The sequence below is a fragment of the Lineus longissimus genome, chromosome 4 (assembly GCF_910592395.1).
Source record: "Lineus longissimus chromosome 4, tnLinLong1.2, whole genome shotgun sequence".
NCBI classification, from domain to species: Eukaryota; Metazoa; Nemertea; class Pilidiophora; order Heteronemertea; family Lineidae; genus Lineus; species Lineus longissimus.
The window spans coordinates 23,306,235-23,324,192 of NC_088311.1; the positions used below are offsets into that span (position 1 = coordinate 23,306,235).

Consider the following 17,958-nt stretch of genomic DNA (forward strand, 5'->3'; position numbering starts at 1 on the left):
TCCTAGTAAGAGCACAACCGACCGTCCTTTGGGACACACTTTAGGAGCTCTTCACCGTGTACGTCTTGTCCTTGTTGGAGAACAACCTACAGTTATTTTGACACCCTGAATAGGTAATCTCTTTCCATTCCGTCTCGCCCTTGAAGGAGAACAACCTACTGTCCTTTGAGACGCCCTTTATAGGGAGATCTTCATCCAATACATCGTTTCTGTGTTGGAGAACACCAAATATAGCTGTCTGTCCTTTGAAACGCACTGACTAGGGAGTTCTCGACCATTGCATCTTGTCCTTGTTGGAACACAATCTACTGTCAGTCTTGTGGGACGACCTGAATAGGGAGTTCTTAATCTATTGGATGAAGGGGAGATCGGTGGAGACTTGACTTCTTAGCCTTGGTCGGCGACGAAACGAGGAGAAGGAAAATTCTGATGTAAAACCCAGGGAGGTGTCTCTCGTTGGCTTTGGCAGTCAAGAATCTGTAGCGGATAGGTGGAGCGCCTGAGAGCCATGACAGGGAGTCTAACTAGGCCTGGAGGAGTCCTTCAAAATTCCCAACTACCGAGGACGAAGTACACACTGCGGAGAACAACCTATTGTGTTTTTCAGGCACAATCTGAATATGGAGTTCTCTATCAAGCACATCTTGTCCTTGTTGGTCAACAACCTACATTCTTTCGAGACACACTGAATAACGAAATCGCCGTCATCTATTCCGTCTCGCCCTTGAAAGAGAACAACTTGTTTTCTGAGACAACCTGAATAGGGAGTTCTTCATCAAGCACATATTGTCCTTGTTGGAGAACAACCGATATTCTTCTGAATAGCTAGGCCTTTATCCTTGTGACCGACCGTCTTCTGCGACACACTTGGGAGCTCTTCATCATGTACGTCTGGGGCATCTTGGAAAACAACCCACATTCCTTTGGACCCCCTTGTAAGAGAACAACCCACTATCCTTTTAGACGGGTGATCTTCATCCAGTACCTCTTGTCCATGTCGGAGAACACCTTGCCCTTGTGGGAGCACAACCTGCTGTCTCTTGAGATGCCCTTAATGGGGAGATCTTCATCAAGTACATATTGTCCTTGTTAGAGAACAGCCTACTATCTTTTGAAAAGGCTAGGGCGAGGCGTAATTGATGAAGATTTCACTACTCTATAGGGTGTCGCAAAAGAATGAAGGTTGTCCTCCACAGCCTGTTTGTGACGTTGTTGTGGATATGCCAAGATGTGACTCGGAAATGTCTCTGCCCAGCCGATCTTGTGGTTATGCACTTTCTGTCTGGCCTACAGTGTGATGCTGTCATGCAAGATACTACACACTGTGAATGCATCAGTGTGCCCCTAATAAAGACTCTTTCCACTCTATATAACTGCTGTGATGGTCTTTGCGACTGCCTTGGTAGTGACTTCGCCAAAAATGTAACCGACCTGGTTGAGACGCTACCTCGGATACCTGGATATGACTTTGTCTCAGACATGTCAGATGGTCTTCCTACGGCTTCAGCGATACGACCGATCTATCTGCCAAGTAGTAACAATGTCACTGTACCAATGACTTCTGTGCCAGGCAATGTGTACCTTGGACAACATCTGGACTCTTCTGACATTTATTAAGCTTCTGTACCGCCGTACGCTTGAAGACAGGTACGAGTAAGTCTACCCTTGGAGGAATTATATTTGAATTATACTCAAGTATAATTCCTCAAAGGTCTACCCTACCTGGGAACTCAAGTAGCCTGCTTGAAGTAGCATATTGACCCGATGAGGCTTATGTTTTAGACGTACCCCTGTACCTAAGACAACATCAGAACCCTTCTGACTTTGGCTGAGCTTCTTTCTCGTTTTATTCTGGAGACAGGCCCTTAAAGTACCCTTCTTGGCAGCTCAAATAGCCTACTTAGCTCATGTTCCTGTGAAGCTCTTGTACCTGCGGTTCCTCATAGGTTGTGACACTGCCTCTGTGCAATGGCTTTCATCCAGTACATTTTATCCTTCTTGGATCTGATGGCGGCACCTGGAATAGCCAAATCTCCAGCCACTTCGTCTTGCCCTTGTTAGAGAACAGCATGCTGTCTTTGTGACACCGATGTACATGCACGTCTTGTCCTTGTTGGAGAACAACCTACATTATCTTTGAATAACGGGAATGGCTCAATCTCCTTCCAGTGCATCTCGTTCTTATTCTCTTTGGCAAAGACAGTGGCTAGGTTGTTCTCTTACACGGAAGGCTAGTTATTCAGTGTGTCTCAGGACACAGTAGATTGTTCTCTTACAAAGGCGATGCGTATAGATGAATTTATTTGAAAGCTATTCAGGGTGTCGCAAAAGAATGTAGGTTGTTGTGACACTTACTCGGACAACACTGTCCTAGATATGACTATGTCTCGGACGTGTCAAATAGTCTTCTGACTTGGTTGTGTGCAAAATGAGTGCTCTGCCTGGTCATGTTTTGAAACCGTCTCTGTGCAAAGACTTGGTCTACACTGTGCACAAGATGAAGGCTGTAACTGCCAGGTTCTGCCACTGTCTCTGTGCAAATCACTTGGCCGTCACAGTGGAGATAATGAAGACTGTACTTGGCCAGGCTGGGAAACTGTCTCTCTGTAGATCACTTGGTCAGCACAGTGCACAAGTTGAGGGCTGTACCTCGCCAGGTTGTGACAATGTCTCTGTGCTAATCTCGTGGCCGGCTCAGTTCACAGGATGAAGGCTGTACCTGGCCAGGTTGTGACAATGTCTCTGTGCTAATCTCGTGGCCGGCTCAGTTCACAGGATGAAGGCTGTACCAGGGACAGGTTGTGACACTGTCTCTGCACAAATGACTCGGTCAGCAAAGTGTCCACGATGAAGTTTGTACCAAGCCAGGATGTGACTTGGTCAGCAAAGTATGCAAGAGGGAGGCTGTGCCTGGCAAGGTTGTGACATATCTGTACAAATGGCTTTGTTGGCACTGTAAGCATGATTGGTAATGACAAACTTAAGCATATGCTTAGGTTACTCTTAGGGGCATATAAACATTTGAGAGAGTCGGCTCACAGAAAACAAAACACTTGATATATTGCAGCATACAACAGGTTTTATTACCATATCAGATCTGGTAAATCTCATATTATGTTGAAAACAAATGTAAAATAAAACTACCAACAAAACGTTCCATAAATTCAGCACTATTCCCCTTATCTTGGGACACAGTCTTGAACAGTACAGTGATTACAAAGGCCGAGAAAGATGAAAAGTGAGAAAACGTCTTCACTTAAAGATGTGGTTCATTTGTGTACCGAGGTACATTATTTTTGTGTGTGCCACAGGTTATTAGAAATCAACATATCTAACCAGACACGCCAATGTAATGAGAATTGACCTACAGAATATACTGTGTACTAATTTAGCCAGTTTTGCTGCGTCTGTTCCACATAGGCTTTACTTTACTTGACACTAATTGTTATCGTAAGGATGAAAAGATTCCTCAAGGCAAAACCAGGTTCCTTCACCGGGGAGCATACTTGTACCTTACAATAAACTCGCTGAAATTTTCAACTAGTTTTATAAACGCCCAATCGACCCAAGACATTTCCAATCTACTTAGCTCTCAGTCATCATCATCTTAGCATTCTAAGGTGTGAGTGCATCTGGTTTAGACTAACAACATTCTTCTCAATCAGTGTCAACATCAGGTCTTTAAATGTCTAAAATGACATCTATTTCTTGGATGCAGCTGAGCTTCCATTGGCTGTTTTCAACCAGAGTTGGTGAAATTTGTCACAAAAAAGGTTTAGCAGCAAAGAACTCATGCTGTATAGCATTAACTCTAAAGAACTCAAGAGGACTCATGCTGTATAGCATTAACTCTAAAGAACTCAAGAGGGATTCTTCAGAGAGAAACGGTAGTGGAACCAGAGGTGAAAAAACAGACATTCTCCTGGTATGAAAACGACCCATGTTACCTCAATGACCACCAGGCAAAATAAAAAGTACGTCAGATATGAGCTCCAAAATAAATTAGCAACATAATCAGATTAAATTAACAAGAGTACAAAAAAGATAGCAAAATCAAAATAGCCAAAAAAATGGTTACACGTTGACATTTTGTAGCAAGAGTTACAAGCAAAAGCAGCTGATGTAAATATCTACACTAAGAATAACATAAGAAATTCAGCAAGATTTGTCTTGCACAACCTTGTTAGAGAAAACTCCAAAGGAGCTTCCACCTTGCCCCCCATTGGACATTTTCCACCAGAAAATGATTATTTTGGAACACCAAAAAGAACCTTGTTGGTGAATTCAACATCTATGCCGACAGATGACCTTCTAGTGTGGCCTGAGAAACAGGTGTGTCGTATCTCATAAGTCAGAAATGTGATTGAGGTCGGCGATTGGTGTATTTCACTACTTTCAGATGGTTGTGCAAGAAAAATCTCTTTATAACATAAAGTGATAGAATGTTCATGTGATCAATTTATATCTAATGTACATGTACATACTGTGTCAACGCAAATAAGCCAGTTGCATAAAAGGCCTTTTTCACATGTAATAGGCTAATCAACTGGCTTAAAACCATTGACACAATATTTATAATTACAGCTGTAGTGTCATTATAAGTCATAAAGCCCAGGAACAAAATGTACAAACAAGTTTGGTGTTAAATGTGCCATACAAAGATTTATCTGACCACTAATCAGCTGAAAATTGATGCGAGGAAAATAGTACAAACATGCAAAACCTTATTGACTCTAGAGAGAAGATGTACATGTACACGTACATGGTGTACATTGTGGCCATGTGTCCTAGTACGTCTACTCAATTGTTTTTTTTCATTCCTCAATTAATGTTTAGAGTTTGGTTTCTTTCATGAAAGTGGTATGCATACAAAATGCTGCCTTTTTAATAAAAGTGCACAACAATAGAATGACTGGAAGATCAAGAGTGTAGTGCTGTACATGGTGAACTAAAACGAAAAATGCAAATTTTCTGCCAATTTCTTTTTCCAGTTGTCCCCGAAATACATTCAAGGCATTTACATTGACACTTCTACAGAGGTTCTTCATTGATACCACATTATACTGCAATTCCAAAGAATCTGCCATGTTTGACTGTCACAGCAGGATGACAGGTAGTGGGACGAGGTCTCAACTGTCACATCATGACATTCTGATGTTGTCACGCTGTTTTGAACTATGACATTATTTGAGATTTTGATGGCCAACGCAGTGGCAGCATGTGTAATGTGAAGTGTGACTCACCTGAACAACCTCCAATACCTCATTAGAAACACAGACAATTATGTAATGCAAATAGAACTCCATGCAGAAAGATGAATAAATCTTGCTATAGTTAAAAGGGTCATCTACAAATCATGCACAAACTGGAAAGATAATGTGTGCATGAAAATATTATGAAATGATTTCAAACATCTATCATGTCTGTGCTAACAATCAATTATTTCTTAACTGACATGAAACCCCACATTCCTACATTAAATGTACAATATACCCCTCTTCAATCATCATTCGAATTCTTTTCTCTGGTCAGAAGGAAGGAATACTCCAAGTACTGAACAATTTGTAACAATCTAAAACTGGCTACATTCTCATTCTGTTTTATTTTTGGAGCATGATCACATTTATTATGAAATAGAGAACAGAAAGACATACATTTGGCTTCACTCTAAACCCACCTTTACAAGGCCTGGCAACCTTCAGAAGCAAATCGAGAATAAAATGCATTGCGTATCTGTGATCGATTTAGTCTTACAAAGCTTCAGAGTTTTTCAGTACAAACAACTACATGTAATAATGGTGGAACTTCTGACTCTAGCTAAAAAATTCCAGCAAACTGTTTTAAAGAGGGAATATAGGCATCGAATGTTGTCTTTATGGACACAGTCTAGGTAGGTCAAAATCTAATACACATCTAAAGACGACAGGATATCTGATCAAGATGGCACCAGTGACATGCTTAATAAGTTGACATTACATGGGGCCTTGCTGTAATTACTCATGACAACTGCCCCCCCCCCCCCTGGCCTCAACTACATTCTCCCTTCAAGTTGTCTCAAATTCATGGCAAAGCAGTTTTAAGTAGGAGAAGCACATAAACTGTAAATATGTGGTAGAAAATAACACTTTATCGTTATCGTGGAGAAATTGGTGTATGGACTTTGGCATGTTTTATAATGGAACAACAGCATGGATACTACAGAGAGATTTTGCTATCTCGTTCCAGGAAAAGATCTACTGAGTTCGTTTTTTCTGGCTCACATTATGATGCCAGTGTTTTTTTTGGTATTGAGGACCAATGAACCAGAAATGCATGATGTCATGACGTTGGTACAACAATAAAGATGTCGTGAAGCTGAGTTAACATAAAGTGTAAAATGTGTCATTAATATGTTTCTGTCGATTCCACTGGGCATACTGGGATCCGCAGCTTGATCCATGGATACCAACTTGAAAATGGGAAAACGTACATTCGATGTCATACACAGAGAAGCAGGTTCTCAGCAGAGCTGTTCCCAAAACAGGATGGCAAAAACCCTCTAATATGCTAATAGATTGCAAAGGGTTATATCAGCATATGTCATGAACAGTAAGTCTTGTTTTTAACAATAAAGACTAGATCTACAGTGAGACTCATCTTAAAAATGCCATCTTCAGATTTCAAGTTTGCGATACAAAATGTCCACATAATTTGATCCTCTTGTCTTTTCCACAGCAAATGAAGGCACTTTCATTCTAAGAAAGCAATAGATTTGAGTGCAGCTTTGGCATTGGTTAGCCAATAGCCCTCTTTACACTGTGAAAATTGAAATCTGAGGATGGAGTTTCTATGCAAATGGCAGCATATCTGGCTCAGCAGCAACCTGCCACCTCGAATCACACAGCAGTAGCAGCGCTAAGTTTCTTGTCATGGTCCTCCAGGAATTCGACAATGTGATCGTAGCCGGCTTCCTTACCAAGGTCGTATGGGATCTGGCCCTCCTGAAATGTTGAAAGCAAAATAAATCTGCTGGCCAGCTGGTAAAGGGTTCTGTACGGTTTAAATGAGATACATAAGCATGGGCATGAGGTAATGTAAAACAGACCTCTAACCGAATAGGAAAGATCTTCTTGCCTCAGAAAGGATTGACAGATGACCTTTCAATCCACTCGTTTAGGATTTGGCACCCTAACCATCACAACAAAGAGCTCCTCACTAACCTGAACAGAAGAAAAGATCGACCTCTGTCTGGAGCCTTACATGTTGTGACATTGACCTGAGTGACAGAGCTCCTCACTAATCTGAACAGGAGCAAAGATCCACCTCTGTCTGGAGCCTTACATGTTGTGACATTGACCTGAATGACGGTTTAAGATAGGGCTGGTTAAACCTCCAATACGGTAGAAGCTATATAAAACAATCTTTTTTACCTTGTTCTTCAGCTTTGGGTCAGCGCCGATCAGTACCAGTTCCTTCACGACCTTCAAGTGTCCGAACAGGGCCGCAGCATGCATGGCACTCTCACCATTCTGAAATATAGAAATCGGGAGTAAAAAATCATAACCAACACCAACACACTTACCAATATGAGGAAGACATATCAAAGCCTACCCAACAAGAACCAGATACAGAAACGACAACAGAGTAGGTAGTGATACAGACACAGACGTCCTAAAATAAGTCAAAATCTCATTCATCCCAAGGATTATTACTGAGTGGAATGCCACAGCTCAGGCCTAGGTAGATGGTATTTCATCATGCCATAGCCTAACATACCTGCAGGAGTCCTATGTTAGGTTTGCTGGCGAGTAATTCTTGTACGACCTCCAGATGGCCCTTATGGCAAGCTTTGAACAGTGGAGTGGCCCCATCCTGAAGTCCAAGAAAAGAAAAAATGTAAAGGAAGGCAGAAAATGTTTGCCTTGAAAAGTATAAAAGGCAAGTGTGGATGTTCCTGGTGGGTCAACTTTAAGCTGGTCCACCCGACTCCTGCCTATAGCCTCCCCTAAAAGTAGCTGTCACTTATGTCAGTAGGTTAAAACCAAATCCTTCCACATAGCCTATGACTTGTCATAGCAATCTAAAACCTCAACTGCTCGCACAATCTTTAGTTGTGCTTGATCAGAGTGCCGACTTCCATTACAAACAGCAGTAAACTAACCTCTCTCGTTGCATCAACATCAGCTCCAGCATCTAAGAGGATCCGGCACAATGCCGAATGGCCCATCTGGCCAGCAATCCACAATGGGGTAGCCCCATCCTGTAATGACAGAAACCAATTAGATTTTGACATATTGATAGTATTTTTTATCAGGCGGTCTCTAAAATTATGTTTACTTGCAGTTGGTCTTTACATACTGACCAACATTTTTTGGTTGCAACAGAGATTTGACTTGGGTGGCTAATTTCAATGTGGGTTCTCCACTGTCTGACATCATCAGCCACCTGTCAACCAGGTCCTTAGTTGTTCAAAAGCACTATATGTTGAGTATTCGTTTAATTCTAGGCCTGGCGACTTACTATCCTATTTGGTGGATGGATCATATATGCAGAACAAGAGGAAGTAGCAATGGCAGTGAATCTGAGACAATTCCACGAACCTTTCTCTTCATATCCACTTTAGCACCTTTTCTTATCAAGTATTGCACCATCTTCCAGTGACCATTCTGTGCAGCAATAAAGAGTGGGGATGCCCCATCGACCATCTGCGCATGGATGTCTGCCCCTCGTTCCAGCAGCTCCTCAACAACATCAAGGTGGTTACACTGGCAAGCAACGAAAAGGGGTGTCCCGCCATCCTGTAAAATAAGAAGGAACAGATTATTTTAGTGATGGAATTGATCAGAGCACTTGATCAGTAATATCAAGAATAAATAAAGACTAGTCCTTATTTTTTGGTGATATAGGTGTGTATAGGGCTTTGGGACCAGTAGAGAGAAATTGACAGGATCATCTACCCAACTCATTGAAGACTATAACAACCAATACCAAACTGGAGGGTTGTTCCACCAAAGCCGTACGAGTGGAGCTCAATTTTAGGCCTAAACCAAGGCAGCTTGCTGAAATTTTGGTGAAAAGGCAGCTCTACATGAGAAGGGTTAAGGGAGGCTCCGTAATCACATGCATATTGCAAGGGACATGCCCAGCCGAGGCATTGGGGCCAACTGGCAAGACAACCCCTTGGCAAACCAACTGAGAAGTGGCAGATTGATGACCTCAGAAGTAAGGCCTGTTTGCATACTTACATAACTTGGCAAGTCAACTGGGGCACCATGAACAAGGAGATCATGTACGATATCTAGAAATCCTCCTTGAGAGGCAAAAAAGAGAGCACACGTTCCCGTCTGAAAGAAAAGAACAAGAATTACCGTAGTTGGCGACCTTCTTTTTCAAGCCCAATGGTGTAATTCGTTTTCATTTCAAAGCTTAACTAACCAATTCATGACATTTATTGAACTTTAACCACTATCCTGGCATGTTATGGGAAGTCCAGCAGAACAAGGAATAAAGTGATCTGTATTTTGAAAACCATGCTAAAATTGCATGAGTAGAAGTACAATCAATCGTTATTTTCCTTGTTATAGGTAAACTGAAATGATTCCGCATGATGTTCAGAGGTTTTTAGTGTTCTGCAGCAGTGCTAGAAGTACAGGTATCGGAACTTGAACCTGGGTATCTTCCATCGGTAAGTCTTTGACTTGGACTGCTTGGCTACTTACCAATCGTCTTGCTGCAGGATCTGCGCCTTGTTCCAGTAGCTCCTTCACGCATTCCAAGTGGTTATTCGCCGCAGCTAACACCAGTGGCGTGGTTCCTTCCTGAAATCATATTGGATACGAAAACAGAACAATGTGAGGCTTGTCTCATTTATTGGAAAGAGGAATGCGACACCATTTTTTCCCCGATCAACTTTGACTTTAATGAGTCGAGTTTGTGACACTACTGTGTCTTCTTCAGGGCTGTTTCTGAGGCTTGTCTCAGGCACTTCGAAAGACAAAAGTTGAGAGTAATTGTTGACAAGGAAAGGACCCTTGTTTTGCAAATTCTTCAATTCGGGGAGTTTTTGTCCTTCACACTTCCAGGATTGACTGTGCCCCTTTATGCTCATAACTAGGCTGCCACATGACAAAGATTTAGTGAGATATCAAATTTTTTTGACAAGTTATCTCTAAGCCAGAACTGGTGGTGAATGCAGAGTTCCCTATTACTTTCTGTGAATAATGTGGTTCCAATCACAGAATCATACTTTGATTGCTGAACCAACACACTACCAATAATCAGTGGGGCGGATTAGTTCGTTTCAGAGATTTTTTAACCTCAGGCAGAGGGAATTTGCACTGTTTAAAGGAAATTTTGTCAGTACAGAACTCGATTTTAATATGAATACACATGGAGATTCTTGATTTTGACCCGACCTGATGAAGAAATACAATGTCAGGACATATGCATTTAACAGTACACACACCTACCAATGATTTTTTCCCGAGCACCTGCCCATCTGTTTGTATTAAAAGCAGATTCTATTTTGATTTAGGATCAAGGTAGAAACGATGATCAGATAGTCAATAAGGTGTTCTTATGAACTCCAAGCTTTACCACACAGGTACATGCAATGCATTGATGACTCAGGCCAAGAAAAAGGTTTGGTGGGAATTACTGACAGCCAACACTAAACCAATACAGGGTTCCATGCATTGCAATATCAAACATTATTCCAACTCCATGTGTGGGCAGATCCAGACATGCTTATGTAAATGGGAGTGCACTCCCCAACTCTGAAAGTGGCCATGGATGTAAAAACCTCTCTTTCTCAGAGTCAGACCTGCCCCTGAATGTTGAAAGGACCTAACATAAGATAGCAGTTCAGGCAATGGACAAGAAACAGTTTTTTGTGATTGGTCTCAGATGCAACTGCATGTGGCTAGACAAATGGAACTGTCTGGCTGATAGCCCAGGCAGCTGCTCCTGATCAATGATTGGCATGCAGTTCATAGACGCTTACATAGGGATGGAGGGAGAAATGGCAGTGCCAAAGGGCCAGCCTGAACAAAAGAGTAAAAATCTTTAAATTTACAATGGGTGTCAGCATCGCTTTCCAACAAATGTGAGTGTTTGAGCTACCATTATTCTTTTGATTCGGAGGTCTTCCCCGAGAGAGAAAAAAAATATCACTCCAGAGTTACTGTTTAATCAATCAAAATATAGTATTGGTAACTCAATAATAATTAATCAATGCACGAAAATTACAAACCGTGAAAATACCAGATGGTAAACTTGCCAATACATTAACTGTGCCAGTCCATGTGTACATGTAGTGTACACAGACTGCCTTCATGCTTGAAATGACTGTTCATCAGTGCATGGAATTAGAAGATTAATGGGGATCAGGTGGAGCATCATAGAGCTCACCAATCATGGATTTTCTCATGGTATCTATTCAGTATTATTATGTGGTTATTGTTTATTGCATGCGTAATAGACAATATTTGATCAAAAAGAAAAAAAACTCTGTAAAGAAGGTAGACATGAAGGTTCCGTACAGATAGATTGTTGACATTCCGTAGAAAAGACACCCTCAGGACTGACAAGTGTTGTCCTTTCTAAAGAGGTGTCTCACTAGTGAGGTCAAATTAGATGGAAACAACCAATTTGGGTCCAAAACTAGAGACTAGATGGTGTCCTCAATGGGGAGGTGTCTGCTACTGAGGGAGGCTCCACTGTATTTGATTAGAACATCCCACTGAATAGATTTAGGTGAAAATAGACAATTTTATATGATAAAAGGACATCCTACCTTGTCTTTGCAATCAACATGTACCCGTCCGCTATCTAAAACTCGCCGTAATTGTTCAACATTTCCCTGAAGTGCTGCTAGGTGGAGTTGTTGATCTGAGGGTGTCTCCTTCTGTAAAGAGAAAAATGAAAAATACCGAATTTCACAATTATGTTCTACATATATTAAAAGGAAAATGCAACCTGTTCTCGTAATCACTGGATGGAGTAAATGTAGAAGAGGAACACTGCTAACATGGATATACACAGTTAACAGAGAGACCTATCGACGACCCTCAACTGTGAATTCAACCTTAAAAAGTGTCTTATGACGGCCGCACAACAGAGGACAGGAGATTGAGAAGGAAGGCACAAAAACAAAAGAACCTGGAATGCAGCATATCTAGTTTGGCTTCTCGTGTATGTCCAGCTGGATTGCGACTGCTTTGGACGACAGTAGGCCTACCGAGCTTACCATGTCTACTACCAGCACCACCAGGCCCACAGTGGTGTAAATGTAGCTTCTCCCATCCCATCTCACACATCACAGACTGGCTTGGTGACTGTCCTCTAATCCAATCCAATCCAATCTCGGCTACCCCAAGCGTTACATAAACCGCATCAATGCTAAATGCTTAGGGCCAGGCCCGTAGGCTAGGGGGAGTGATGTCACTTGACTTAGGCCAGGGGCCGAGGGGAGTGACTCCGGGTACCGTGCCGTGTGCGCTAGAAACTTTGCCCTGACCTAAGACAAGTGAAGTCTTGGATCCCTCCAGACCTATCTCAGTCTAGCCTACTTCTCTCATTCATGCTAGAACTGCCCTGAAGCTGAAGTTATGAAGTGAATCTGTGCTGTTCAAATCAATCACTGAATCAGTGATTTTTCAGATTTTCAGGGGAGAATCTTCTTAGCGTTGACAAAATGCCCCATTCATTATGCAATATAATATGAGCGGCCTTTGGATGAATATTGAAATAAAGTATCGTTCCACACCTTTAAAGACATATTTCATTCGCCAGAGGAGCATTTATCACGAGTAAAATAATGAAATATGTCGGAACTTCCACTCCCTTCCCGAATTCGTGATCAGCTATTTCAACATGTACCAAAGATTTGGTTTTGAGCTAGCAGACGATCTCAAAACCGCGATACAATTGGGCACTATTTATGCGTATTAAGTGGTCGTAGATTGTACAGTTTGATTAAAATCATGAATTTTATTTTGTCTAGGTTATCCTTAATGAGTTATCACAGCACAATCATTCGATTTCGTCATTCTAAAATTTGCACACCAGCGACGTCTCTCCACCAACAAACCAACCATAATTTAAAGGAGTATTCGGCTAATTTGATGATGACCCCTAACCAAATGGTACACTCTCCTCCAAGAGACCTATTTGCGAAATCTGAATATTGAAACGGACTTTAGTCAGTGAATCCTTAAGACCGCAGGACAACGAAAATTGCGGCCGCTGTGAAACACTCACGAGTAATAAATTTACTCAGACGGGGAAGAGGATCACTGTAGGGGACAGCTTAGACTGCCAGATTAACCTGCCTTGACATCGGCGATCAGCCCAGGTATCCTAACTCAGCCCATCATCGCACCAGTTTTTTTCAACATACTCCGTAGTCTGGGTCCCAAGGCTGAGAAATTCACTTTTGATGTGACACCCCTGCCTCTAGATATACGACATAGGAGTAAAAAAGCCTGATCTCAGGATGAACTCAGCCTCTCACAGGCAGGCTAAACTATTTTCCTACCTTGGCTCCGTTCATCAACTTTTTGATCACCACCTCTTCTTCCTTTTCCTTCGCCTCATCTTCTAAACGTGACATCTGCCGTGTCGTCTGCTGTTTGGAAATGGGACCTTTCTTGGTCTCGATTTTCGGCGACTTTTCGATGGCGCGCTGCTTAGAAATTTGCGGCTTCTTTTTTGTTTTATCCATTTCGGACGCTCAAAGTATCAGGAATGTTTAACGGGTGAGAAATCCGATTGAAAATGGATACTTGCCGAGAACACAGTTATTTTGTTTGCAGAGCCAAGAGCAGTAACACTATCTGCAGCGGCATATCTAGCTGGTAAATGTGCATCATCAATTTATTTCTTAAGCCATTAAAATCCGATTAAAATTATCGGTTGAATATTTCAGAAAGCATACGCATAAAATTAGCCGCGCGCAAACCGAAGTCGATAGTAATCGATTGGGGCGTTTTCCCAAGAGCTTTGGGGCCATCCCGACCCTTATTGATACTACAAGTATACGATTCCGCGGGATCGATTTGGGAAGAGTTCGACTCGTTGCTGACTACATCAAGGAAAAAGAGAATTATTTTACCACTTGGTGATAGAAAAGCCAAACTAAACGATCCAAATAAACGTTTTAAACCTGAACTGAAAGATCACGTTTACATGCAATATTCATTGCAGGATTCGGTCAGTTATGTTTATGGCATAACATATAATTTTATTCACATAGTCCCATTTAATTTTGTTCATTTTAAGTTTTGCAAGGTGCACTATGGTACGTTTCATTCACTCGTTTATTTTGGCTCGTTTCAAACTTAAACTTGCCAAATTAAGTGGGCCTGAGTAAATAAGAGTGCCTTTTCCATGCAAATATCAACCTGACGCTTTGCAATATTACAACTATATATATATTGAAGATCACGTTTATAAACGTGATCTTCAATTTCAAGTTTAGAATGTGTATTTGGTTCGTTTAGTTTGGCTTGTTTCATTTGGCTCGCTTCAACTTTTACTTACTACCAAACTGGAACTTGTTTCAAGAAGATAGGTTGATGAGGGCATCTGTCATGAGGCCTACTGTTCTTGGCCCGGGGGAAGAAATAACCGGGCAAGGAAACTTATACCCATACCACAAGGCTTTTCTTGTCAGGGTTATTGCAACATCTGTAATTGGGACTTGTTTTGTGGCTCTTTTGCTCCCGTTGTTTGCCTCCGAATAGGTTGTTCCTTTGTCATCATATTGGTCGTCCCTTCGTCATGATCCGAATACGAGTATAGGACACTATAACTTAATTTCGTCCCCTTTAATTTCAACCAAAGTTGCTCTTTCAGACACCGACATTGTAGATACGCTTCCTTTACAAATAGGTTGTTGCCTGGTCGCGGTCCGTATCCAAATATGAGGACGCTGCTGGATGTGATTGCCATGTTGCACATCGGGGCAAAATTCAAAGCAAACATCTTACCTAAACAATTTGCAACAGAAGCAAGAAAATAAATAGTACTCCAAATCACTGCTTTCCTTCAACTGGTGGCGTAATTGCCATAAAGACGGGCCTTCTTTTAAGATCAGATTAGAAAAAATCGAATAGCATAACACGCAGGCCTCTTAAGACCAATGTCGAATCGTTTCAGCTGCTTGGAATGAAGTCCGATGCAATTCGAGGTCTGTGTTTTCTTTAATAAATTCATTTGCCATTTCTTCTTTCTCGTTTAGGAAAATATCTCGGGGGCAGGATGAATCCAAACGGAAAATTCGAGGTGAAGGACGACAGTGGGCGTATGACGCCGTTGTTCGATCTTGCTCAACCTCAGCCACAACTCGTTTTCGACAACCCATTTAGCGGGGTGGAAGAGACTTGCTCTGAAATTTTCTGAGAACACTAGAAAGTTTAACTCTTTCTTTTTCTCTGCCTTTCGCAAGGAAATCTATGAATAAATACGGCCGACATTGACAGCACCGTTAAAACATGTACTTGCATTAAATACAGAATGTCCGAGGGGCACTGTGGATTGCAGGGCCAATATATCGAGTGTCTCGTCTTGAAATTTTGTTCAATTCTGATGATGAAATATGTTCAAATTGCTTCTTGACATAAATCACGGTGTTCCTCTTAATTATTCGCAAGAAGGGCTAGTACAGCTGTTATTTATTACCCGTTTACATTATTCGCCACAGCAAGCATAAACTCATATACAATGTTTTCAATGAGTCAAACGCAGCTGGTCATACATACGTACATTGATTTGATAGGCTGTGATAGCGGGGTCAATCGGGTTCCAAAGGGCAATGTCTATTTGAAAATCATTGTCTCGACTAGGCCTGACAAGGGACGATAGTGACCCAAATATGATGACGTCACTTTCGTATGTGGCAGGAAACAGCCGGTTGTACATGTAATGTCATTCTCAGATATAAGAAAGAAAACATGATTATTACTAAGAGTAGGATTAATGATACATGGTGTTAAAAGGTAAGTCTGTGTTTTTAAAGTTTTATTTCTTAATGAAAAATATAGATGTACATGTAGTATATATACTTAAACAATGAGTGAGCTTTCTACGCAGGTAAAATCATTTGAAATTCCACCACAGCAAGGACCAAAGAGCGTGTGACTAAACAGAAAGGGCAGGGATGAAAAGTGAAAACGACGCAGAAAACAGCAGAACCTCCTTTCAAGTAGGTTGTTCAAGTCGAAGATGAAAAAGAAAATCATCGAATCCCGTGTGACGATACAAAGTCAGGGTAGGGTGGTTGGACAGATCACCTCGAGACATATTATATTTCATTCGGAGGACCTGATTTGAATTGATTGTTAAAGGCATTTCGTATTCTCCCAAATAGGTCACCAAACCCCAATACAATGCAGTTGGAATTCCTCCTTCTCCTTACTCTAATTGCCATAGTATCGTCGACTGATTACTACGAATTACTAGGAATAAGAAGAAATGCTTCAAATAGGGACATAAAGAAGGCGTACCGTAAAATGGCCTCAAAGTATCATCCGGATAAAAACCAAGGAGACAAGGATGCTGAACGAAAGTTTATGGAATTATCAAAAGGTAAGTAGATGATTCAGCAACTCTTTTCTAATCCCTAAGTCTTTTTGCTATCAGTGCAATTGCTACATTTGTATTTTCCTTCCCCAACTCTTTTTTCTCAACCGCAAAATTACTATTTCCTTCACTCACTCTCTTTGCCCAGGTACAAACAAGTCTCCCTTCCTGCTCCTAACACTTCCTACTATCAATACTATTCTTGTTTCTCTTCTCTACATTGTCAACAGCCCAAGAAACACTACTCGACGACGAGAAACGGGGCATCTACGACCGATTCGGAAAGGCTGGCCTGGCAGGGAATGGCCGATACACACAGTTCCATCGTAGCTACGACTTCCACGATGTATTTGCTGATTTCGATGAACTACATCGTGCCCAGCATCACGGCAGAGCAGCTCGCCAGGGCTATAGGTTCAACTTTGGAGACATTTTTGGTGACGACCATGATGACGTCCCCGAGGACCTCTCTGACGACCGTTTTGGGTTTGGGGAATTCGAAAACGCAGGATTCTTTAGTAGTAGCTATCGACAACAGGAAACACGAGGTATGTTGTGCTGGAACTACACAATTACGCTTCCCATAAAATGTCCCTTTAATACCAAGGATAGTATAGAAATACCGATGCCTAAAGATTCTGAACCAGTCTTCTCAGCTTACGTGGAGGTGTTCGTCAATACTTGGATTGATTTCATATTTCATGCTATGCTTAGGCACTATAGATCACACCAAAACGCCGCCAAACATTAGTCCCGTTTTCAGAGTCAGTGGGTATTTCATTCAGTGCTTGTAAGCCACGAAACTTAATATTCTGATGAACCCAATACGTTTTCTTTCCGTTGACATGAAATTGATATCTTTTTATTCAGGTTCACGTAAATGCCGTACTGTGAGGCGACAAATGGGAAACATCATGATGACATCAACAGAGTGCAGCTGATTCTTGTGTTAGGAGAAAATGGACTCAAGCAAAACATCCTCAGTGTGAAGTGGATAACATGTCCGTGGCGATATTAAACCAAGGCTCTAGGGTTGGTTCGATATGTTCTGGAGCTGAATCTAAAGCAGTATTATGAATATGAACCTCTCGGCTGTCAGATTGGTGCAGTAAACACATCAGCACCTGTCACCTCCAAAGTGCCCGGTTTGATTCTGCGGTCGATCCTAGTCACACTCATGTGATAGAGCATAGAGAGGGTGCATTAGAACGATGTCGGTCGGTCTCGAATCACACCCAAGGCTCAGAGACAAAACGGTGTATTTTGTTGTCAGAAAGACGAAAACCGGACGTTTTCATATCTACTTGGGATGGCAGGTTGCCCGTGCGATGACTAAATTGAAAGAATAAACTAAGTCAGTATATGTATCCCATTTTCAACGATCGTCTGTTTTCCACG

At 41.7% G+C, this 17,958-nt stretch overlaps 2 protein-coding genes across 3 annotated transcripts; one reads left to right on the top strand and one right to left on the bottom strand.

Moving 5' to 3' along the window:
* Window positions 1-3,059: 3,059 nt before the first annotated feature.
* Window positions 3,060-13,774, bottom strand: LOC135486929 (ankyrin repeat domain-containing protein 29-like). Of its 2 annotated transcripts, none has more exons than XM_064770109.1 (9): window positions 13,517-13,774; window positions 11,774-11,884; window positions 9,699-9,797; window positions 9,225-9,323; window positions 8,580-8,777; window positions 8,141-8,239; window positions 7,756-7,851; window positions 7,410-7,508; window positions 3,060-6,980 (listed from the first exon to the last, which is right to left on the bottom strand). In XM_064770109.1, the coding sequence occupies exons 1-9, from the start codon at window positions 13,700-13,702 to the stop codon at window positions 6,876-6,878; spliced, it is 1,092 nt and encodes a 363-aa protein (XP_064626179.1). In that variant the 5' UTR covers window positions 13,703-13,774; the 3' UTR covers window positions 3,060-6,875. The 2 variants fall into 2 exon arrangements, with proteins under 2 accessions (XP_064626179.1, XP_064626180.1); XM_064770110.1 differs by lacking the exon at window positions 13,517-13,774 and adding an exon at window positions 12,746-12,911.
* A 2,084-nt stretch (window positions 13,775-15,858) lies between these two features.
* LOC135486931 (dnaJ homolog subfamily B member 9-like) lies at window positions 15,859-17,939 on the top strand. The gene is made up of 4 exons (XM_064770112.1): window positions 15,859-15,977; window positions 16,349-16,566; window positions 16,791-17,108; window positions 17,431-17,939. Exons 1-4 carry the CDS (start codon window positions 15,958-15,960, stop codon window positions 17,499-17,501), a joined length of 627 nt encoding a protein of 208 aa, XP_064626182.1. The 5' UTR covers window positions 15,859-15,957; the 3' UTR covers window positions 17,502-17,939.
* The last annotated feature ends 19 nt before the right edge of the window (window positions 17,940-17,958 follow it).

What these genes read in the sequence shown, in the direction of transcription:
- LOC135486929 (XM_064770109.1), bottom strand. Translation starts at nt 13,702, where the DNA reads ATGGATAAAACAAAAAAGAAGCCGCAAATTTCTAAGCAGCGCGCCATC. An exon ending in ATGTTGATGCAACGAGAGAG is followed by an intron (nt 7,852 to 8,140) that starts GTTAGTTTACTG and finishes CTTGGACTTCAG; the next exon opens with GATGGGGCCACTCCACTGTT. An exon ending in ACCCAAAGCTGAAGAACAAG is followed by an intron (nt 6,981 to 7,409) that starts GTAAAAAAGATT and finishes TCAACATTTCAG; the next exon opens with GAGGGCCAGATCCCATACGA.
- LOC135486931 (XM_064770112.1), top strand. Translation starts at nt 15,958, where the DNA reads ATGATACATGGTGTTAAAAG. An exon ending in GTTTATGGAATTATCAAAAG is followed by an intron (nt 16,567 to 16,790) that starts GTAAGTAGATGA and finishes CATTGTCAACAG; the next exon opens with CCCAAGAAACACTACTCGAC. An exon ending in TCGACAACAGGAAACACGAG is followed by an intron (nt 17,109 to 17,430) that starts GTATGTTGTGCT and finishes CTTTTTATTCAG; the next exon opens with GTTCACGTAAATGCCGTACT.